Here is a 21,601-nt window from a genome sequence, read left to right on the forward strand (position 1 = left end):
AGTTTTTGATAAATTTTATTGTCAATACCTCATTTAAAAAAAAAAAAAAAACTTTGATGTTATTAACTGCAATGTCTTTTGGTTTCTTTCCAATAATGAAAATTTGGAATGTTTTTGTAAAAAGTTGTACCCAACTTTTTTTTTTTTATTTGTTTTATTTTACTTCGTAATAGTGAGTGTTTGGCTTCCTGTGAGGTCATCTCGCAGATTTTTATCCATGAAATGTGGGTCGTGTCAATATGAAACTTTAATATTCATATTAAAAAATTAAGGGAAAATTGTAATTTATGCCCCTCACAAATATGTCAATTATCAATGCCACCCCTGAATTATTAGTGGTGTAAATGTTGCCCCTCAATTTTCAAAATGTGACTATATTGCCCCTCCCCTAATATGAAGGAGAAAAATTGTTGTTGACGGAAGGAGAACAATCGAAGAAAGAAAAAATGAGGAAAAAAACGTGGTCTTCGAACAAGAAAGACGACGGGTAACCACATTTACGTCACTAATAATTCAGGGAAGGGGCAATATATGTCACATTTTAAAAATTGAGGGGTAATATTTACACCACTAATAATTCAGGGGTAACATTGATAATTGACTTATTTTTGAGGGGCATAAATTACAATTTTCCCAAAAATGAATACTAATCATGAATAATATGTTTATTATTTATTAAAAAAAATGTAATATATTTAAAAAAAAATTGTAATATTTTTTAATAATGTCATTGTATTTTTCTATAATTGCTTTTGATCCGCTAAATCTTTGTAGATAGACATTTCTAATTATTTCCTAATTCTCTCATGGGCGCCATTTCTCACAAGAGTGCGCTTATAATAATAATAATAATAATAAACACATATAATTCAATGTAACATATATTTTTGTCTTTTTAAATACTTATTCCATCAATGTTCATTTAATCAATCAAATATTGAAATAAAATTTTTGAAATTCATCATCTTAGGGAACCATGAATAAAACATTAGTTACTTTCAATTTTAAGGTTTTTTTTTATAATAATTTCCTGTGGGGTGATATGGCTAGTGTGGGAATTGTAATGGCTAGTGTGGGAATTGTAATGCATGCCTTGGCTAATAGTTCCGTTAGTTTTCAAATGATAAATTGAGAGGCAAGGACTCAGAATTGAGCTTTGACAGTTGCATGATAAGCTCTTTGGAAGCACCAGACAGTTGTTCTCACATTTAAAATTTTCTGAGTCACTATGATAATTTATATTTCCATAATTCTATCGGAGTGTGGAGATCCTGGAGGAGGATTTTTCCCCTTTAAAGGGCAATAGTAAAAAAGGTTTCATAAACCGTTATGAGATTTGACCTCATTTAGTAATGAACAAAAGAGCTTGTTCTTAGCTAAGGCCAATGTTTTAGTCAAGAAAATACAAATAAGTTCTTTATTAGAAGTGGTACAAGATTTGATTTACAAAAGGGTAAAGTTGGAAAAATATAAACACATATTATATACCCATCAAAATTATAACCGAAATTTTTGATACTTTAGTTAATCGATCAGCATACGCGGTATAAACGGCACGAAAGGAGGAGCCTGCTCATGGCAAAACGGCATCGCCGGGTGTTGCCACCTCTTAAACACCGCCGGCGACGGCGGCGGCTTTTCCGGCTCTTTCTTAGCCAGCTCGTCCTTTATATTACTACTCGAACTCGAATTAGAATACAAATTATTCGCCGCCGGCAGGTCATTCCTGGACTCTAGCGACGAAACCAACGGCGACAGCAGCGGAATCGCCACGTTCCAATGCGCGGCGGCGCAGTTGATCTGCATCGACGACTGCGCTCGCCGCTGCATCAACTCGCTGGGCTGCCGTTGTTCCGGCAACAAATACTTGCTCTCCGCCATAGAAAGAGAATTGAATTGAAGCGGAAGTAACGTTGAAACTCAAAGGAGTTTGAGAGAGAAAAACTGGGGAATTATTTATTGAGGCTGTGGAGGGTAAAGCGGGAATAAAGGGAATTCTGTTGATGTCGTGCGAATATGAGCATATGGGCATATGGCCATGTTTTTTGCATATGTGTAAATATTACTCCGTACAGTTTAGGAATGGAGTAAAAAAATTAAATTCTTTTTTTCATAGGAATTAAAATTATTATATTTATTTTTTTTGGAAGAAAGGAATTAATTCAATAGAAACAGAAGAGAATTTTTCAATCACACCTCACAATCTGACATAGAAAGGAATTAAAATTATTAGTTGTACTGTGGTATCAACTCTGTCCACGTAGGTAGGTGAAAGATCATATTTTTACACGAGTTTTTAACTACATATCCATGGAGTAATAAGGAAAAATTGTAACTTATGTCATCACCAATATGTCAATTATTAATGTTCTTTTATAAAGAGAAAATTTCAATTTTGGTCCAGTGACTATTGGGGTTGTGTTAATTGCAACACTTAACTTTCGAAAATGTTAATTTAGTACTTTGACTATGCAATTTCTATCAATTTTAGTCACGCCGGCCAAATTGCCGGCCAAATCTTACTGGAAAAATTTAATAGGTCAAATAATGAGGGTATTTTAGTCTTTTACTCACCACCCCTTTCTTCTCCGATGAACTCCTCTCCATTTCCGGCAACGAAAAACCTTGATTTAAAAACTCCATTTCCGGCGGCGAACAACCTTGATTTAAAAACTCAACACATAGTATAAAGAGAGGTTGAAACAATGATTATATTCCTGAAGCTCACTTCCATATATATAGATTATATTCAATCTTGGGAGAAGATTATATTCAATCAAACAACAGATGGAGCTTCAGAAGTTGCAGAAGTATTAACGCCGACAGGAAAACAACTTAATTAAATTAGTATTTTTGATCGATCTTCACCTATATTCTACAGCATTATATTCATCATCTGAATCTGGGACTTCATTCAAATCGATTAATTGTATTGTCGCCACCACCATTTATGTCCTCATCTGCGGCCGCAGCTTCCCAGTCGCCACCACCATTTATGTCCTCATCTGCGGCCGCAGCTTCCCAGCCATGACCTCCGGCGAGTCCTGCAGCGGCAGCGGCCCTGTTATTGCAATGTCGCTTGTGCCCACCCAGCGCCTTCTTACTCTGGAAAACCCTTTCGCAATTGTAAGGGCACTTGAACACCATCCTCTTCTCCGCTTCCGATTCTGCCTCTTCTTCGTTAACGTCATAATCTTCATTGTCGTGAACATCATCAGACGAAGAAGAAGAAGATGATTCATCGACTTTACTGGGGAGCATGCATTTTCCGAGCTGTTTTACTGTGATGGCCGCTATGGGAGCCCAGTGAACGATGACTCTGGAAATAAACGCCGCAAATGCTGCAAAAATACCGCTTCGCCGCCAGAAATGGAGTTTTTAAATCAAGGTTTTTCGTTGCCGGAAATGAAGAGGAGTTCATCATAAAAGAAGGGGGTGGTGAGTAAAATACTAAAATACCCTCATTATTTAACCTATTAAATTTTTTCGATAAGATTTGGCCGGCAATTTAGCCGGCGTGACCAAAATTGATAGAAATTGCATAGTCAAAGTACTAAATTAACATTTTTGAAAGTTAAGTGTTGCAATTAACACAACCCCAATAGTCAGTGGACCAAAATTGAAATTTTCTCCTTTATAAATTATTAGTGGTGTAATGTTACCTCTTAATTTTTAAAATGTGATATATATTACTTCTCCATTGAATTATTAGTAATGTAAATGTAATTACTCGCTTTTTCCATTCGAAGACAACGTTTTTTCCTCTATTTTTTTTTCTTCTTCTTCCCCCATTTGTTCTCTTTAGCGGACAACAATATTTCTCCTTCTTCCTATTAGGGGAGAGACAATATCAATCACAAAACTGAGGGACAACATTTACACCATTAATAATTAATAAATAACATTAATAAATTATAATTTATGTCAGTGCATAATATGTCAATTATTAATGTCACCCAGAATCATTTTCACCAACAATTAGATATTTCCACCAACAACTTTCACTCGATTAAATCTCAATAAGAAATAAGTAAAAGAGGAGAACTCACCGGACAATGTCGCTTTGGCCTTTGGAGATAAAAGGCGACGGAGAGAGTTTAATTTGGCGTGAGAGGATGGAAAAAGGAATAAAGACAGGGGTACTATTGTCATTTTCCATGGACGACCCCGACTCCCAAAGGGATTATACACGCCTAACAAGTAACAACACCTCGCATTTCCGGAGTTGTTTTCATTCCACACCATGTGCACGTTAGAGAAGCGCGGCGACATTTTCTATCTAACGCTGACCGGCGACGGCGAGCACCGGTTGAACCCGGATCTCATCACCTCTCTCGGCGCCGCACTAGCCGATGTCAAGTCCCAAGCTGCCAGGGGATCTGTGCTGATCACCAAGGCGGAGGGGAACTTCTTCTCCAACGGCTTCGACTTGAAATACGCCAAAGCCGCCGGCTCGCCGGAAGCCGCCTCGGATCGGCTGCTCCACATGGTGGAGATGTTCAGGCCGATCGTGGCGGACCTAATCTCCCTCCCGATGCCGACCATCGCGGCGGTCACCGGCCACGCCGCCGCCGCGGGGCTGATGCTGGCCATGAGTCACGACTACGTCACCATGAGGTCAGACAAAGGCGTGCTGTACATGAGCGAGATGGATATCGGGCTACCCCTGCCGGACTACTTCTCCGCGATGATCAGATCGAAGGTGAGCTCGTTGGCTGCCAGGCGAGCGTTAGTGTTGAAAGCCTCGAAGCTGAAGGCGGCGGAGGCGCTAGGGTTAGGGTTGATCGACTCCGCGCACGCCAACGCGGAGGAGACCGTGAAGGCGGCGGTGCAGATAGCAGAGACGCTGTCGAAGAGGCGGTGGGAGGGTAAGAATTACGCTGTGATGCGGAAATCGTTGCTTCCCGACGCTTGCACCGTGTTGAAGTTGACTGAAACCGCCGTTATGCCTTCACGTCTTTGAATCAATCATCCATTACCGATGAATCCAATACTTACATTTGGGGAAAAATTATGGTCTTAGAGACTAAAAAATAATAAAATTTTCAATTTTAGTGTTATGTGTCTTTGTTGGAGCTGAAAATATTGCAATTTCTGGAAGCAGAAGGCTATGAATTTATGTATGCCATTGTATGTGCCTGAAGATAATAAGAATCCTTGTATTTTCTCCTGCTTCGTATGTCGATTCTCATTTTAAGATTGATAATTGGGTTTATCATTTTAATTATGTTAATTAGACTTCTGTTTAATTTGATTAGGTCTGAGTTACCCGATAATTTATTTAGTCTAAGTACGTAATTAAAAGGGATTAGTTTAACTACGGCCATTTCTATGTATCAATGTTTTTTTTTGTATACGTATTGCAATTTTGACAAGCATATTGGAATTGTACTTTTATATTATTATTATTACGTTAATATTATAAATTAAAAATAATCTATTATGTAATAAAAATAATATTATACTATAGTAAATTTTTACGTAGTACGGACTACGGAGCACAATTCTTTTCGAATATTTGCGTACGAATTGTTTTATTTCAAATTTTGTAAAATAATTTGACAAAATTCGATTTTTTAAATTTATTTTTTAATATCTTATATTAATTTATATATTGATAAAAGAGATTAATTGACAAATGTTACTTCCCTGCAAGATATTTAGAAAAACTTACCAGTTGCATACTACAAAATAGCTTTCTTTGGAGATCTATGCGCACTGTTAATCACAACTCAAGAGAGGTTTAGAAGAAGTGAATTAAACTTCACTAATAAGAATGCTTTTCGCAACAGCTTCTTCTACAAGACCAATATTATCTTCTCTCTTTGGTTTGGATTTCAAAATTGGATAGCTCTCCCACATCGGAAATGCACCAGTGCCAGGAAAGTCATTAAACCTAATGAAGTACAATTTTGTGCTTAGTAAAAGGGAAACAATAAGCTTTGTAGAGACAATTATCATTTTAATGTAATGCAGATCCCTCTCATCTATATTCCATGTCCTATGAAAGCTCAACAATTTTTGGCCTCTTTCTTGGCTGCTTGTTCTTTGATGCTTCACTGGAAGAAGAATCCTTTTCAACAGGCTTAGCAGTTTTCCCCGTTTTAGGAGAAGGTCTCTCAGCTTCACCACCATCCTCGTCGTCATCATCATCATCATCATCATCATCATCTCCATCGCTATCCTCATCACTGCTCTCTTCTGATTCTGTCTCGCTACTACTAGCAGCCAAAGGAATCACCGGTTGATAACCCGCTAATGCAGACTCAGCAGCAGCTACAGCTTCCTCAGTTTGCAGCTCTGCAACGCCAAGCATCAAGTCCATTTCAATATATTCAGATTCTTCCCCCGTCAGAGCTTCTAGATCGTAGTTCTTCCCTGGATTGGTTTTCGCATCAAGCTCCAAATTTTTATTTGCTTCCGATATCACTCCCAGGAAATCCTTCACTTTACCTAGAAATTGGCTCTGAGGGATGGAGGAAATGGCAGGTTTCTTATCAAGAGGGTTGAGTTTAGTACTTCGGGACAGAAAACTTTCATCTCCATTGCAAAAACTAAGTTTCGATTCCAAAGACGAAGCAGAGGGTGTGCTTTTGTCCTCCAAATCAAGCAGAGCTTTGCTGTTAGACTTCATTTACTGGTGTCTTAACAAATCAATATAAACAAAATTATGGGAAAGCTATTCTGGCTCTCAATCAGAATTGGCAAAAATGTATGTCCTCCTGGGAACAAATGTTCATATCACCTGCAGCAAAGCATCCAATTAGTACCTTAGAACAAGATACATAAACAACAATAGAACACTAATTAAAAATCTGGAACTTTCCTAATACTTTGTGCTATCCATTTCATCAAAGTGTAAGCTTATTCATTCCTCGAAACTGCAAATCATTCCAAAGCTATGTGGACATGAAGAAAACTTTTAAAAGACAAGAAGATTTCCCTAAGGCACAGAGTTACCAATTTATAGCTTTTGCAAATAGCACACGGAGAGAAAAGAGCAAATACACGGCCACTCCGTAATACAAAAACGAGAGAAAAGCAAAGCAAGATCATCATCATCATTATCATAGCTTCGTCACAGTTTTCAGATAAAGAGTATATTGCATAATTAAAAGCGCAGATTCAAAAAATTACCTCTGCCGAAATGCACTAATATCGTTAGCCGTCGAAGGGAGTAGTCACAGCCTCAGCTCGCCGTTAGGTCACCGGTCACTCTCCCCAAAATCGCCAGTCGCTGTCTTCTTCAATCGTAGCACAGTAGCAGTCGCAAGAGTAGCAAGTTATCGCCGGTTGGAGTAGCCGTCGGGCCACTCGGCGAAGAGAGACTGAACCGGAAACTCACAGAAACGAAGAAGATGGAGAGAAATTAGGGCTGAATAGGATTTTAAAAAATAATACTCCAATTACAAGCGAACGTTATGCCTTGGACCCGTGTCCAGCATGCTTGCTGGACACGGGTAACAGTGCCCTTAGGCACTGTTATCTTTTTTTTTTTTTTTTTTTTTTTTTTTTTTTTTTAAATTTCAGATCACTTTGTTATAGAAGTATATGTTCATAATTTTATTACTATATGTTAATAACTATACATTCATAACTCCATAACTGTACGTTCATAACTCTATAACTGTACATTCATAACTCTATAACTGTACATTCATAACGTCATAATTGTACATTCATAACTCCATAATTGTACATTCATAATTTTCGAAGCTCTATGTTCACAATTTTAGAGCTCTATGTTCATAATTTTATCACTATATGTTCATAATTGTAAGTTCATAATGTTAGAGCTCTTTGTTCATAATTCGATCAATAACTGTACATTCATAATTTCATAACTGTAGATTCATAATCTCATAACTGTAGATTCATAACTCCATAACTGTAGATTCATAACTCTATAACTGTACATTCATAATCTTCGAAGCTCTATATTCACAATTTTAAAGCTCCATGGTCATAATTTTATCACTGGTAGGGAATATCCCGACCGACATAAGCTCCACCACGACCGACTTGCCTTTGTCTTTCTCTTCTGATCTTTGCAGGTGGCAGGTCGGGCTTTTTCCATGGAGACCCCGGTCGGGAATGGCCGGAAGTTGCCCGAACGCTGGTGTCAACCACCGAGCGGTAGCCCTTCGACGAAAGAGCTGCCAAAAAGGACACGAAGGGACGCGTGGCGGTTCTTTATGCTGACAGGCAGGGCACCCGGGAGGTTGACACGTGGTGGCTACGTGGAAGACATACCGAGCGGCCGGAATCTTGTCCCCGGCACGGTGGCTATAAATACCCACAGTAGCTACAGTGTAGGGGACTTTTGGACGATCGATAGGTTGTTGTTAGAGAATCCCGACCGCACTCAGTCGGTACTCAGAGCAACCAAGTAGATTGTACTTAGGGCCTTTACCGTGATCAATAAAGATTTTACTTGCTTTAATTGGTCTCGTGTTATTTTATATTGCTTACATATAATTAGCAGTATCATTTTGGCGCCGTCCGTGGGGACCCGTGCAAGAAACCAACGTCTTGACGAGCACCCGATCACCATATCGACATGTATCCGTGGGCACACAACAACTTTGCTGACGACCAGGCGGATGCGGCAAGCTCCTCCGACCACTATGCTACCCAACAGCAGGGTCAGACGATGGACCTCAACCTCAACCTCTCGCCACCACATCCATCAAATACATACCCGGCCGCCCAGCAGCCGGTGAATTACATACAACCGGGATACCCACCACCCGGTCTGCCATACCAGCAGCAGCCGATGATGTATCCCGCCCAGTATCCGTACCCGGTCCCACCTCCACCGTATGGGTATTGGCCAGGCCAACCGATGTGCTACACTTCCCCGGTTGGTTATGCACCGTATACGCCTGCCTATACAGCTCCAGCCGCCGCCCCTCCAGTACAACCGACCGCACAAGTAGAGCCGCAGCGTCAGTCCACATCCCGGGCTCGACGCTCGGCTCATTCGCGGTTGGGGTCGGGGGGTGCTGATGCGATGGAGGCACCAGCTCAGGCCGTTCAAGCGGAGGACCCTGAAGAAGTTGCCCGAGCGGTAGCTTTTGATCGTCTCCGACCAGAGATGCGCCAGCGTTTGGGACCCCAAGACCCGAATCGCGGGCAAGAGGACGTACAAATGCAGGAAGCTAGCCACGAGGCTTCATCCGGGTATAGCGGGTCGAGATCTCACCGACGGCGACGCGCTCGGGATACAGCCCAAGCCGCTCAAGCCGCCGAGCTCAACGAAACCCGAGGATTGCTCTACAACCTCCAGGCTGAAGTTGCGCAGCTCAGGAGTGCGTATCCTACAGCACCCCCGGCCGACCGATCGACCCTACACCAGACGCCTTTCACATCAGCGGTAATGGCTCAGCCTTACCCGCTCGACTTAAAGGTCTCGGGAGAGAAGAGTTACGACGGTCGGACAGATCCTGAGGCTCACGTGAATGATTTTTTCAGCAATATGATGCTGAAGGGCGTTTCAGACGCCGTGATGTGCAGGGCCTTCTACTCAACCCTCACCGGTCGGGCGGCAGAATGGTTTCGAACCCTGCAGCCGGGGTCAATCGACAAATTTGAGACCCTGGCGATCAAGTTTGTACGGAAGTTCATTACTTCCAAAGTGGTGAGGAAGTCCTATATGTACCTCGAAAAGGCCAAGCAGCTCGAAGGGGAAAGCTTGACCGACTTCCTCATCAAGTGGAAGGCAGCGGTCGGGGAGGTCGAGCCCATGGATGATGCGACCGCCACTCACATGCTTCACATCTCCCTCCGGGCGGGGTATCTGTACCAGGATTTTATCCTCCACCCCCCGACCACCTATGAGGAGGCCCTCCGAAGGGTCACTGATTATGCCAACGCAGGTGAGGCGAATGCCGTCAAGCGCTCGCAGGAGGTCGGCTCTTCGTCCCGTAAACCGGCCAGCCGGGCAGAACATCGATCGGGAGATGACAATCCCCGACCCCGCACCAGGCATGGCGAGTTTACGGCCTTGAACCGATCCGCAGCGGAGGCCATGCAATATGCCCAGTCCTGCAATCTCATCAAACTTCCCCATCCCGATCGAGACGGCCCTGACAAGAGTAAGCATTGTGCTTACCATCGATGCGCCGGGCATGACACCGAGGAGTGTACCCACTTGCGCCAATTATTGGAAGATTTGCTCAATTTGGGAAAATTAGACAAGTGTGTGGGGAAGAGAGAGGAAAACAAAAGGAACACCGATCGGAGGGATCATAGACGTTCCCATCACCGCTCTGATCGATCTGGGCAAGACAGAAGGGATGATCGTCATGATGACCGACGGGACCCCGACCCTCCGTCCGGTAGCCGCCCGTCCGGAAAGCCTACCATCCACGTCATTTTTGGTGGGCTGGAAGACGCTTCCCGACCGCGGACTAATTGCCCGGTCGCAATAGTGGATTCCCGGGGAACCGGGAAGAGGCAGAAGATGGAACCCATAACCTTCACCCTTGAGGACCAACCTACCAGCAGTGATCACGGCGTGGAGGCGCTCGTGGTCACGATCGACGTTAAGGGGACAGACGTCCAGAGGGTTATGGTTGACACGGGCACCAGCGTGAACGTCCTATACTTGGACGTGTTTGAGAAGCTTGGCCTTGACAGGAAGGAGCTGACTCCGGTCGGTGTACCACTGTCAGGATTTACCGGGGCTCTTATTTACCCCGAGGGAAAAATAATGCTCCCGGTTGAGATCGGCACGCCTCCAAAGTCGATCCAAACGGAGCTGGAATTTGTTGTGGTCAACCTCCATTGCGTCCACAACATTATCTTGGGCCGACCCGCCATTATGAAGATCGGTGGGATAATTTCTATGCCCCACCTGTGCATGAAATTCCCCACCCCTAACGGGGTCGGCGTGGTCCGTGGCGATGTCCAATCCGCCCGGAAGTGTTACACCCGAGCGGTTAATAGACGTGATTCCGGTCCATCTTCCCGGGTGAACACTATAGCCAAAGAGGAGGCTAAGGAACGGAAGGAGCAGCCCGAGCCTTCCGAAGAGATAGAAGAAGTTCCCCTGTCCGAGGGCCGCCCTGACAGGAAGATCAAGATTGGCCGAGCCCTCACTCCCGAGCTCCGAGCGGAAGTTTTGGCCGTACTTCGGGAATACGCTGATATCTTTGCGTGGGGGCCCGAAGACATGCCCGGGATCGATCGGTCGGTCATCTGTCACAAGTTAGCCGTCGATCCCGCAGCAAAGCCGGTCGTGCAGAAAACACGACACCTTTCATCCGATCGCCGTGAGTTTGTCAGGGAGGAAGTCAAAAAGATGGCGGCCATCGAGCACATCCGTCCGGTGATTTATCCCGAGTGGGTGGCAAATATCGTTCTTGTCCCGAAGCCCCCAGCATGGAGGATGTGCATCGATTTCACGGACCTCAACAAAGCCTGTCCGCTCGACCCGTATCCTCTACCGAGCATTCACCAGATGGTCGACGAGACGGCCGGGGCCGAGTTAATGAGCTTCATGGATGCCTTCAAGGGGTACCATCAGATCATGATGCACCATGAAGACGAGAGCAAGACAGCCTTCGTGACCCCGGATGGGCTGTATTGTTACCGAGTGATGCCGTTCGGTCTGCGGAACGCAGGAGCCACCTACCAGAGGATGGTCAACATGCTCTTTGCTGATCTGCTGGGCCGAACGATGGAAGCTTACATCGACGATATGTTGGTCAAGAGTCGGGACCGATCCGACCACACTCGGGACCTTCGGGAGTGCTTCCAGATCATGAGGAAGTACCAGTTGCGGCTGAACCCGACCAAGTGCACATTCGCGGTTCAGACCGGCAAGTTCCTCGGCTACATGATGACCAAGAGAGGAATTGAGCCCAACCCGGCCAAAGTAAAAGCAATTCTGGACATGCAACCACCTTCCACCGTTCGGGAAGTCCAGCAATTAACCGGTCGGTTGGCAGCCCTCAGTCGATTCCTCTCCAAGTTAGCCGAGCGCGCTCTACCTTTCTTCAAGGTATTGAGGAAAGTGAATGGATTCGTCTGGGACGAGGAATGCCGAGCGGCCTTTAATGAATTGAAGGAGTACCTCATGTCACCCATTGTGCTCTCAAAGCCCGAGCTCGGAGAAGAGCTAGACGTGTACCTCGCCGTCTCCGATCGTGCAGTAAGCGCAGTACTGTGCCGAACCGATCCGGAAGGGGTCCAGCGACCGGTGTACTATGTAAGCCACGCGCTACATGGTCCCGAGCTCCGGTACTCCCGGCTCGAGAAGGTCGTCTACGCCTTCTACATTGCCGCGAAGAAATTGGCTCCCTATTTCCAGGGTCGAGCAATTCGCGTGTTGACCGATCAGCCGATCGGACCAGTCCTCCGCACCGCCTCTTCATCCGGTCGCCTAGTCAAGTGGGCGTTAATGCTGACCCAGTACGCGATCGAATACCGACCAAGACCTGCTATCAAAGGTCAAGCCCTTGCTGACTTCTTGGTCGAGTGCACCGCCCGGGATACTCGACCCCCCGAGGTTGCGGATCCCGAGGCTGGGTGGTGGTCGTTGGCTACTGACGGGTCAAGTAGCAAAAAAGGAGCAGGGGGAGGAGTAGTGGTCACGAGCCCAGAAGGATTCAAAGTTTATTTTGCTCTCATGTATCAGTTCCACCCGACCAACAACGAAGCCGAGTATGAAGCATTTGTAAATGGCTTGCAATGCGCTCGGGACTTGGGGGCTGAATACATCCGAGCCCAAACAGATTCTGCGCTCGTGGTCGGGCAAGTTCTCGGGGACTATGAAGTCAATGGTGAGCGTTTGCAGTTGTACCGAGACCTTGCCATGGAAAAGCTCGCTCAGTTCCGGGGGTATACCGTCCGACACATACCCCGATTGGATAACGCCGATGCGGATATATTATCCAAATTGGCCCAAGACGCCCCGGAACACATGTCGAAGATAGCTCGGATCTTGGTGATCCCCAAACACAGTATCCATCGCCTGTCGGTCAATCCGATCCAACCGGTGGAAGACAGCTGGATCACCGATCTGAAGGAATACCTCGAGCACGGTCGACTCCCAGACGACCCACAACGTGCTCGGAAGGCCAAGCTTCGAGCCCCAAGGTTCCAAGTCTTGGACGGTCGTCTATATCGACGATCGTATGGAGGCCCCCTCATGCGTTGCTTGACCGCCTTTGAGGCCGATTTAGTTATGAAGGAACTACACTCGGGAATTTGCTCTTCGCATCAAGGAGGTCGGTCCCTGGCCCGTCGTATCATGCTGATCGGGTACTATTGGCCGTCCCTCCAGCTAGACTGTGAAAAGTTAGCTCGGGAATGTGAGACGTGCCAACTGTACGCCCGGATGCCTGGACGACCGGCAACCTTCTATCAACCGGTCACGACCGCAATTCCCTTCGCTAGGTGGGGGGTAGACATCTTGGGCCCTTTCCCTCAACTCTCTGGTCGAAGAAAGTTCGTGATCGTCGCCATTGATTACTTCTCCAAGTGGATAGAAGCCGAGCCCTTAGCCACGATTACCTCTCAGCAATGTGCTCGCTTCCTTTGGCGCAATGTGGTTTCCCGCTTTGGTGTGCCCGTGCATCTCATCAGCGACAACGGCCGCCAATTCGTAAGCCAATATTTCCAGAACTTCCTGGCCACGATCGGGACGACTCACGTCCGGTCGTCGGTGGCTTACCCTCAGGGAAACGGTCAAGTGGAGAACGCGAACCGGACGATTTTGGAAGGTCTGAAAAAGAAGTTACACTCGGCTGGTCGTAGTTGGGCCGATGAGTTGCCATATGTCTTATGGACTTATCGGACGACCCCGAGGGAAGCTACTTTGGAGACCCCTTTCGCCTTGGTTTATGGAGCAGAAGCCCGACTCCCGATCGAGGCTTGGATCCCGACCGACCGAGAGAGAACCTACAACGCCGAGGAAAATGAACATGCCATGGCGGTGGATCTCGATGGGGTCGAAGAAAAAAGAGAGCTAACCGCTCGACGCATGGCCGAGTATCAGAAGCGCGTCAAGAGTTCTAAAGATGTTCGGGTCAACCCTCGTTATTTTCAGGTCGGAGACTACGTTCTACGACGAAGGGAGGCCAGTCAACCTCTAGAGGCCGGAAAGTTAGCTCAGAACTGGGAGGGGCCATATATCATCAGTGCAATCATACGGCCGGGAACATACCGACTGGAGACGACAACTGGTCGGGTAATCGAGGGGACTTGGAATTCCGAGCACCTCGTTATGTTTAGGCATTAGGCCTCTTTTTTGTAATCTTTGGACGAAGAGGGGGCTTGACCTGCGTGTAAGTCCCGGTCGTCGCTTGTAATTAAATTCCTAAGTTTGTGAATATTTACTAAACCGCCTGCGAGCGGGAAAGTTTAATGTATATACGATCGATGATTGCTCGACCGTTTGTATGCGGCGGCCCGATCGGTTATTTTCTTTCACCTTCGTTACATGCAGATCAGTTCAACATTCATCAACCGGGCGAAATCTATCGACCGGTCAAAACGCGCTCCACATTGGCGGACACCCAAGTCATGCCACTGATCGGGGAAGCCAGGAGCTCTCAGCATTATTCCCCGATCCGTCCAACTTCTGCCCACTATTGCACCCACCCGTGCCTCGAGCGCACAATAGTGTGGGGGCTGGGATAAGGAAGTATTTGCAGGCCCGTCGCTCGGTTACATTCCGACCGTAGAGGCTTGTTTTCAAAAATTTTTCGACAAAGGCCCGGAGATCGGGTAAACTCAATCGGTTGGCCAGATTTGACGTCGAAATATCGAACGCACGACCAGGCCATAAGGTCGTAAGGTCGGGCGTTGAGCGGATCGAGTATTGCGAGACCGGGTCTAAAGGCCAGGTGGTCAAGTGATTATGATCAGTGTGTGTAAATTGAAAGCAAGGAAACAAGAGACGAGCGACGCAAGATAGAGCAAAAAACAAATTTTATTAACTAACAAAAGCTGCCCGGTACAATTCGGGACCGGGCTCCCGATCAATGTTCATTACAAAAAGAAGAAAAGAAGCCTACTCTATTTTTTTCGTCTCCCGAGCTCCAGCAGCCGCCTCCTTCACGCTTGAGGTGACTGCCGTTGATGCCCCGGCTTCAGACGCCTTGGCTTTTGGGGCGAAGGGAGAGGGACCGGGATCGGCTAGGTCTGGGGGTAATGCCGAGAGGACCAGCTGAAGGTCTTCCCCGTCTAGAGCCTGCTCCAACCGGGAACGGACTCGTTCAAGCATCTTCCGTTTCCCGGCCGTAAAGCCCCAGCGACCGAACGAGACGATCAGCTCTTCCCCGATCTCTGTTCCCCGGGCTGCTGTAAGGAAGGCCGAGCCCAAGTCCTTGTCTTTGAAGGCTGCCCGCGCCAGCTCGCTCGGATTCTCGAGCTGAGCCTTCAGCTCCTTGGCCTCTCCAATCGCCCGACTGGCGACCTTCTCGGCGAGGACCCGCTCCTCGTCGCCCTTCTTCAGGGCCTTTTGCGTCTTCTCCAGCTCGGCCTGGAGCTCCTTGATCTCCTTCAGACGACGAGCGGCCGTCTTCTTATGATGATCAGCTTCCTCGGCCAGCATAGCCTGACCTTGAAGGAGTTGGGTCGCCCGGGAGATCTGCAGTACAAAAGGGTATTCAGGGTTAGCCCGGTCAAAGATACTTGGGCAAAGAAAGATTATAAGTTGGGAAACTCACCTCAGCCAGGTCGTGGCCGATCCGTTCAGCCACCTGGGTCGGGTTCATCTTCCCCAGATCCGCTCGGGCTGGCGCGGCGTTGCCGATCCGTGCCAGCACGGACGTAGAATCCCTTTCCCGCCCGACAGAAGGGCTCGGGCTGTGTTGGTCACGGCGGCGCTTCATGCCGCCCACCTCGGTCGCGCCCTTGTCGGCGACCTTCTCCTTTCCCCGAGCGACCTCTACCCGGGTGACCAGGACGTCAGGCTGCTCGACGACGAAGCCCTCGCCCGTCGTCACGGTCGAGGCGCTCAGAGGTCGGGCAGAGGGAATCTCCTTTTCCCCAGCCGCTTTGGTCTTGGCCTTTTTCTTCCCGCCGAGGGAGATCTTGGCGGGCGGGAGAAGGGCGGTGTCTTCATCACCGAATTCTGCCATGGCTGCAATAAAAAGAGCTAAGTTAGTTTGATCAAGAAATGAAGCTAGGTCGGGAGGAACAGCTCGAGCTAAACCTTTCTTCTTTCGTTTCGACGGCTTGGCGACCGTCACGCCCATCGGTACGGGCAGGTATTTCTCCCTTAGCTCGTACGTGGGAGGCGGGAGCTTGGCGGCTGCGAGACTCTCGGCTGTCCGGAAGATGGAATACTCGTGTATTTCACTCGAGATCCGAGTGACCGTCTCCTTGAGCGCCTGAGTCACGCCCGGCACCACTTGCTTTCTGAAGTGGCTGCTCCAAGTGCGGTCGACCGGGAGGATCCAGGGGTCGTATTTGATGGAGAAAATTCGATTCTTCCACCCCTTGTTGTTCCCGGGCAGGCTTTTGATGGCGCACATATCTGCTCGGGATTGCAGCATCAGGAACCCGCCCCCGTAGCGGCCCGGGAGAACCTTGATCTGGTAGATGAAATTGAACAGCTCCATCGTGCACTCGGCCTCGTGCCGAGTGCATATCTGCGGGAAGCAGGCGAGGATCCGATGTGCGTTCGGGCAGATCTGAGCCGGAACGACCCGATAGTATGCTAGAAAGGCCGTCAAGAGGGCCGGGAAGGGAATGGCAATCGGGGCCATTAGGGAGTCGTAATGCATCCCGATCCACTTGCCCCGATGCCTGTCAATTACATTCCCCAGCTGCCGGCTCGTGTCGAACTCTACCCGACCCTGGAGTACTTCAGCAATCCGAGCCGCTTCGCCTTTGGTCAGCAGGCTCATTTCTTGCTCGACACTCTCGCTGTTCAAGAATTCGAGCTCGACTGCTGGTGTGGCCGGCCCGGCCGGGTCTTCTTCGGCCTGCTCGGGGGTATTTTCCCGATCACCCCCTCGAGGAGCAGCTTCCGGGTAGTCCCCAACCACCCGGGTAGGCGTTTCCCTAACGCCTACGGTCGGAGAACCCCGCCCATTTGACGTGGTTCTCTCTTCCTCTTCTTCGCTGGAGCTCCCCGATCCGCTGGAGCTAGAGCTCGACGTCCCGGAAGAGCTTGATGCGTTGTTATGCTCGACGGCTCGCTCAGGGGCTGACGTTGCTCGGGGGCTGGCTTCGGGAGTGAAGGACATAATGTCCACGTCCTCGCCGCTGATGTGCTCGACCTCCTCGTCATAATCCGCGATCGAGGCGTTTTGACTGTCAGAATCCGTCATTTCGCTCTACCTAAAGGTCGGTCGGGGTTAGTAAAGGACTTGAGTCGTCCGGGACAGTTAGTTGACCTAGCAGTTCTACCTATAGTTGAAAGCGTGAAGTAAAGAGAAGGAGGGAGAGCTTACCGGATGAAGGAACTTTGCGAGAGAGAGCTTGAAATTTGTTTGCTCGATCGCCTTGCTGAGATGCTCTGCTCGGGATTCTTAGAGGATACCGACTGAAGCAAAAGAGTGAGGAAAGTTCAAATGAGGGCCTCAAGGGCCTATCTATAGGAGGGCATTTAGGCGGGAAATGGGCCAACTTGCCTGACACGACCCGCGCTGAATCCGAGGCGACAGATGGGATCGCCGAGGCCGGCAGAGGCCGACACGTGGCGTAGGAGGGAATGACAGCTGGCAGGTCGGCTTGGTGGCTGACGGTTGGGCTTCTTCATCCCGTCCCGTTTTTTTTCCCGACTGATCAAAAAGGCCCGGGCTGGGGGGCTTTTGGTAGGGAATATCCCGACCGACATAAGCTCCACCACGACCGACTTGCCTTTGTCTTTCTCTTCTGATCTTTGCAGGTGGCAGGTCGGGCTTTTTCCATGGAGACCCCGGTCGGGAATGGCCGGAAGTTGCCCGAACGCTGGTGTCAACCACCGAGCGGTAGCCCTTCGACGAAAGAGCTGCCAAAAAGGACACGAAGGGACGCGTGGCGGTTCTTTATGCTGACATGCAGGGCACCCGGGAGGTTGACACGTGGTGGCTACGTGGAAGACATGCCGAGCGGCCGGAATCTTGTCCCCGGCACGGTGGCTATAAATACCCACAGTAGCTACAGTGTAGGGGACTTTTGGACGATCGATAGGTTGTTGTTAGAGAATCCCGACCGCACTCAGTCGGTACTCAGAGCAACCAAGTAGATTGTACTTAGGGCCTTTACCGTGATCAATAAAGATTTTACTTGCTTTAATTGGTCTCGTGTTATTTTATATTGCTTACATATAATTAGCAGTATCAATCACTATATATGTTCATAATTGTAAGTTCATAATGTTAGAGCTCTGTGTTCATAATTTCATAATTGCATAACTGTACATTCATAACGGCATAACTGTACATTCATAACGGCATAACTGTACATTCATAATCAAAAAAAAAAAAAAATAACGCCGTTAATGTCGTTAACGACAAAACGCGCGCGATTTTTTTTTTTTTTTAACTAAATGACGCGTTTTTTTTAAAAACGATGTCGTTTTGGGCCCGTGTCCACAATGAATTGTGGACACGGGTCCAGGGCATAATTTGCCAATTACAAGCCCCTTCAAAAAAAAAAAAAAAAAACTGAGTAACTGGCGAGTTATCTGAATGGGCAAATTATTGTGTGACGACGGTCCAAAATAATGTTGTTTAATATTTCGCAGGCATGTTAGAATAATGAACATTGTAGGGTAAGATATAATGTTTTCTATGAGTTAGAATAATATACTTTGTGTTAGAATAATGAAATTTTTAGAGTAAGATAATGTATTTTATGAGTTATAATAATGTATTTTATGTGGTATAATAATGTATTTTATGTGGTAGAATAATGTATTTTGTATTTTTAGATTGTGATCCACATAGTTGTGTAGACCACGGTCCACGCAATAATATGATTGTTGAAATGGATCATTTTGTAAAGCCTTGTTTGACAATCAGTTGATAATGATTAGTAGTTAGCAAATTGTAATAATGTCACTCGTTTTGACCAACAGATTATATTAATGATCTAACAGTTTATAAAAAATGTTCGATAGATTAGTGGTTGACATGTAAAAAGACATTTATAACAATAATAATATTATTATTAATGTAATAGAGTCAATAGTATTCAAAAATAATAATAATATTGTTATTATCATTAACTTTATGATGTACTCCATAAGAATAAAATAAAAAAATAAATAATTACAAGATAAAAAGAATAATAATAATAACAGATGACAACTACGGTAGCAACAACAACAATAAAAATAATAATAGATAAATTTTGTTAGAGTAAATACCCAAAATAGTCCATCAACTATAACTAAATTCACAAATTGGTCATCGTCTATTGATTTCAACCAATTAAGTCCTTAACTTTTCAATTTTGACCCAATTAAGTCCTCTGTCCATTTGACAGTTTGTTGACCGTTATCTCTGAGGATATTTATGTAATTGCAAAGCTCCTTCTCCCTTTTTAGCAGTATGGTCGTGTCTTCTAGCTCCAGCAACGCTTACTGTTTTCTGGGCGCGCCTTTCAACGTGCTTCTGACGAAGAACGAGAACGGCGTCGGAAAAAGGTTCCGCCGCAGATCTTGCACCTCCTTTTCCGGCTTGCCGTTAAACCTGTTGGATAATGGGATCACGTCTTTCATATACGTTTCGACTTCGGAGGTGAGCGATTTGAGACCCTCCTCCCCGTCATGTGGTCGGTCCTCTAGCCACATGACCTCTGCCACCAAGTGCGGCTTGGTCCGGACCAGCTTCGTGACTTGGAACCGCTCCTGGCCTTTGCAGATTAGGAAGAAGCGGCCGTCGACGAGGCGCCCGTGCTTCACCACTTCCCCGACGCAGCGCCACCTGGCACCTCGGTGGCGCTGTCGGAGTAAATGACCCTGAATCGGATATCGGTCTGCAGCAGAGTGTGCATCATGATTCGGTACCGAAACTCAAAGATATGAAGCGGAAGGATTGCACCGGGGAAGAGCACTAACTGCAGAGGAAAAGCGGGAGCTCAACTACGTCATCCGATTTGGGACAGCCAATGTGGTGCTTCTCGGAGAAGGACGACGCCGAGCAGCGGAGCGAACTGAGGCTGCGCCGCCGCTGGCGGTGGTAACGGAGGGCGTAGGAAGCAGAGAAAGACTTGTTAAAGTCGAGCGTAGGGGTTAAAGATAACGGTCAACAAACGGTCAAATAGACGGATGACTTAATTGGGTCAAAATTGAAAAATTAAAGACTTAATTGGTTAAAATCAATAGTCAATGACCAATTTGTAAATTTAGCTATAGTCAAGGGATCATTTTGGATATTTACTCATTTTTTTTAAAAATAGAGATAAGCAAAGAGATGTGGGATCAATCAAAGTGGAAGGGAAAGAATGGGTTGATCAAGTGCTCAACTCCCCATCTTTTCAACCCTTGCCCATTGATGTGTTCCCACAACGGATGGGCAAGGTAAAAGAAGCCTAAGGCTCTTTCATTAAATGAGCCTTAGGCTCCTTCATTGCTGTAGTTAAAGTTTGTTTGTTTCTTTTTTTTTTTTTTTTTTAATTAATAGATGATGATATTTTGGAGAAAGATAAAATACAACTCAAAATACTACTAAATACAGCGTTTGGGGTTCCAGTGATTTGAAGTAAAACGCTGTTCAAACTCAGTGACCAAGTAAAAATTTTGACGTTTTAACTTGGTCAAAACATAAAAAATGATCCCTTAAAAATTTGAAAAATCTTCCATTTACCAAACAAGTCTAAGTCTACATAGAAAATGATTTTCTTTTAAATTTATTTTATTATATATGCCACCGATATTAAAATATTGAAAATAAGTATAAAAATGTATATTTCGCCGTTTTTGTATTTATTTTCTCTTAAAAAATTTATTACTTCATATTTATTTTTTGAGATACATGCAAATAATATATATGCCCAAAAATAAACAAATACACAAGGCATACCTCAAATCATTGATTTCCTGTTGGGAAATTTTGGCAAGGACAATATTAGAATGCACCGTTGAAATATTAGGACTAAAATTGAAGAAAATGGACGTGCAATGTTGTCTTCTTTCCCTATAAGACCCAAACAAACCATTGAAGTACACAACAAAAAGTTTTCCCATTTGCTTAAGAGAAGAAGAGGGGCAACCATTCCCATCACAAGTACACATAATAGCCATTACCCGGTGTTTGTTGCAAATTAATTCATGAAAATACTTAGGGTGTGTTTGGTTGGTGGATTTTGTCCATGGGAATGGGTATGAAAGTGATTGTTGTTGTTTGGTTGATAGGTTTTTAGAACACTACTATAGGTTTCGAATACCCCATCAATTGAAAAACCCATACCCAAATACAATAAAGGTTTCATTCCCTTATTCATTCTCAAGCACTACTATTAGTAACCATTCCCATTCCACTCTACTACCAAACATGTTAAATACTTTCACCAAAACCCATTACCATTACCAAGTATTTGATACCCATTCCAATTCCGATTCCTATGTGCGAACCAAACACACCCTTAGTACCAGTCATACCCCGCGACAAAATATCATCCATAATATTGATCAAATTTGGGGTGCTACAAG

The 21,601-nt window shown here is 46.0% G+C and overlaps 3 protein-coding genes and 1 pseudogene across 4 annotated transcripts; 1 reads left to right on the top strand and 3 right to left on the bottom strand.

Annotated features, from left to right (window-relative positions):
• Nucleotides 1–1,388: 1,388 nt before the first annotated feature.
• Nucleotides 1,389–1,928, bottom strand: LOC109182874 (uncharacterized protein At4g14450, chloroplastic-like). The gene has a single exon (XM_019333106.1). It carries the CDS (start codon nt 1,879–1,881, stop codon nt 1,525–1,527), a length of 357 nt encoding a protein of 118 aa, XP_019188651.1. The 5' UTR covers nt 1,882–1,928; the 3' UTR covers nt 1,389–1,524.
• Nucleotides 1,929–4,205: 2,277 nt separating this feature from the next.
• LOC109182872 (enoyl-CoA delta isomerase 2, peroxisomal-like) lies at nt 4,206–5,176 on the top strand. Its single transcript, XM_019333102.1, has one exon. The coding sequence runs from the start codon at nt 4,244–4,246 to the stop codon at nt 4,961–4,963; it is 720 nt and encodes a 239-aa protein (XP_019188647.1). The 5' UTR covers nt 4,206–4,243; the 3' UTR covers nt 4,964–5,176.
• A 566-nt stretch (nt 5,177–5,742) lies between these two features.
• Nucleotides 5,743–12,148, bottom strand: LOC109182873 (nucleolin-like). Of its 2 annotated transcripts, none has more exons than XM_019333104.1 (2): nt 12,137–12,148; nt 5,743–6,745 (listed from the first exon to the last, which is right to left on the bottom strand). In XM_019333104.1, exon 2 carries the CDS (start codon nt 6,632–6,634, stop codon nt 6,002–6,004), a length of 633 nt encoding a protein of 210 aa, XP_019188649.1. In that variant the 5' UTR covers nt 6,635–6,745; nt 12,137–12,148; the 3' UTR covers nt 5,743–6,001. The 2 variants fall into 2 exon arrangements, with proteins under 2 accessions (XP_019188649.1, XP_019188648.1); XM_019333103.1 differs by lacking the exon at nt 12,137–12,148 and adding an exon at nt 7,138–7,314.
• Nucleotides 12,149–17,370: 5,222 nt separating this feature from the next.
• Nucleotides 17,371–20,192, bottom strand: LOC109182595 (annotated as a pseudogene).
• Between the last annotated feature and the right edge of the window lie 1,409 nt (nt 20,193–21,601).

The sequence above is a fragment of the Ipomoea nil genome, unplaced genomic scaffold, assembly GCF_001879475.1.
Source record: "Ipomoea nil cultivar Tokyo-kokei standard unplaced genomic scaffold, Asagao_1.1 scaffold1074, whole genome shotgun sequence".
Taxonomy (NCBI): Eukaryota; Viridiplantae; Streptophyta; class Magnoliopsida; order Solanales; family Convolvulaceae; genus Ipomoea; species Ipomoea nil.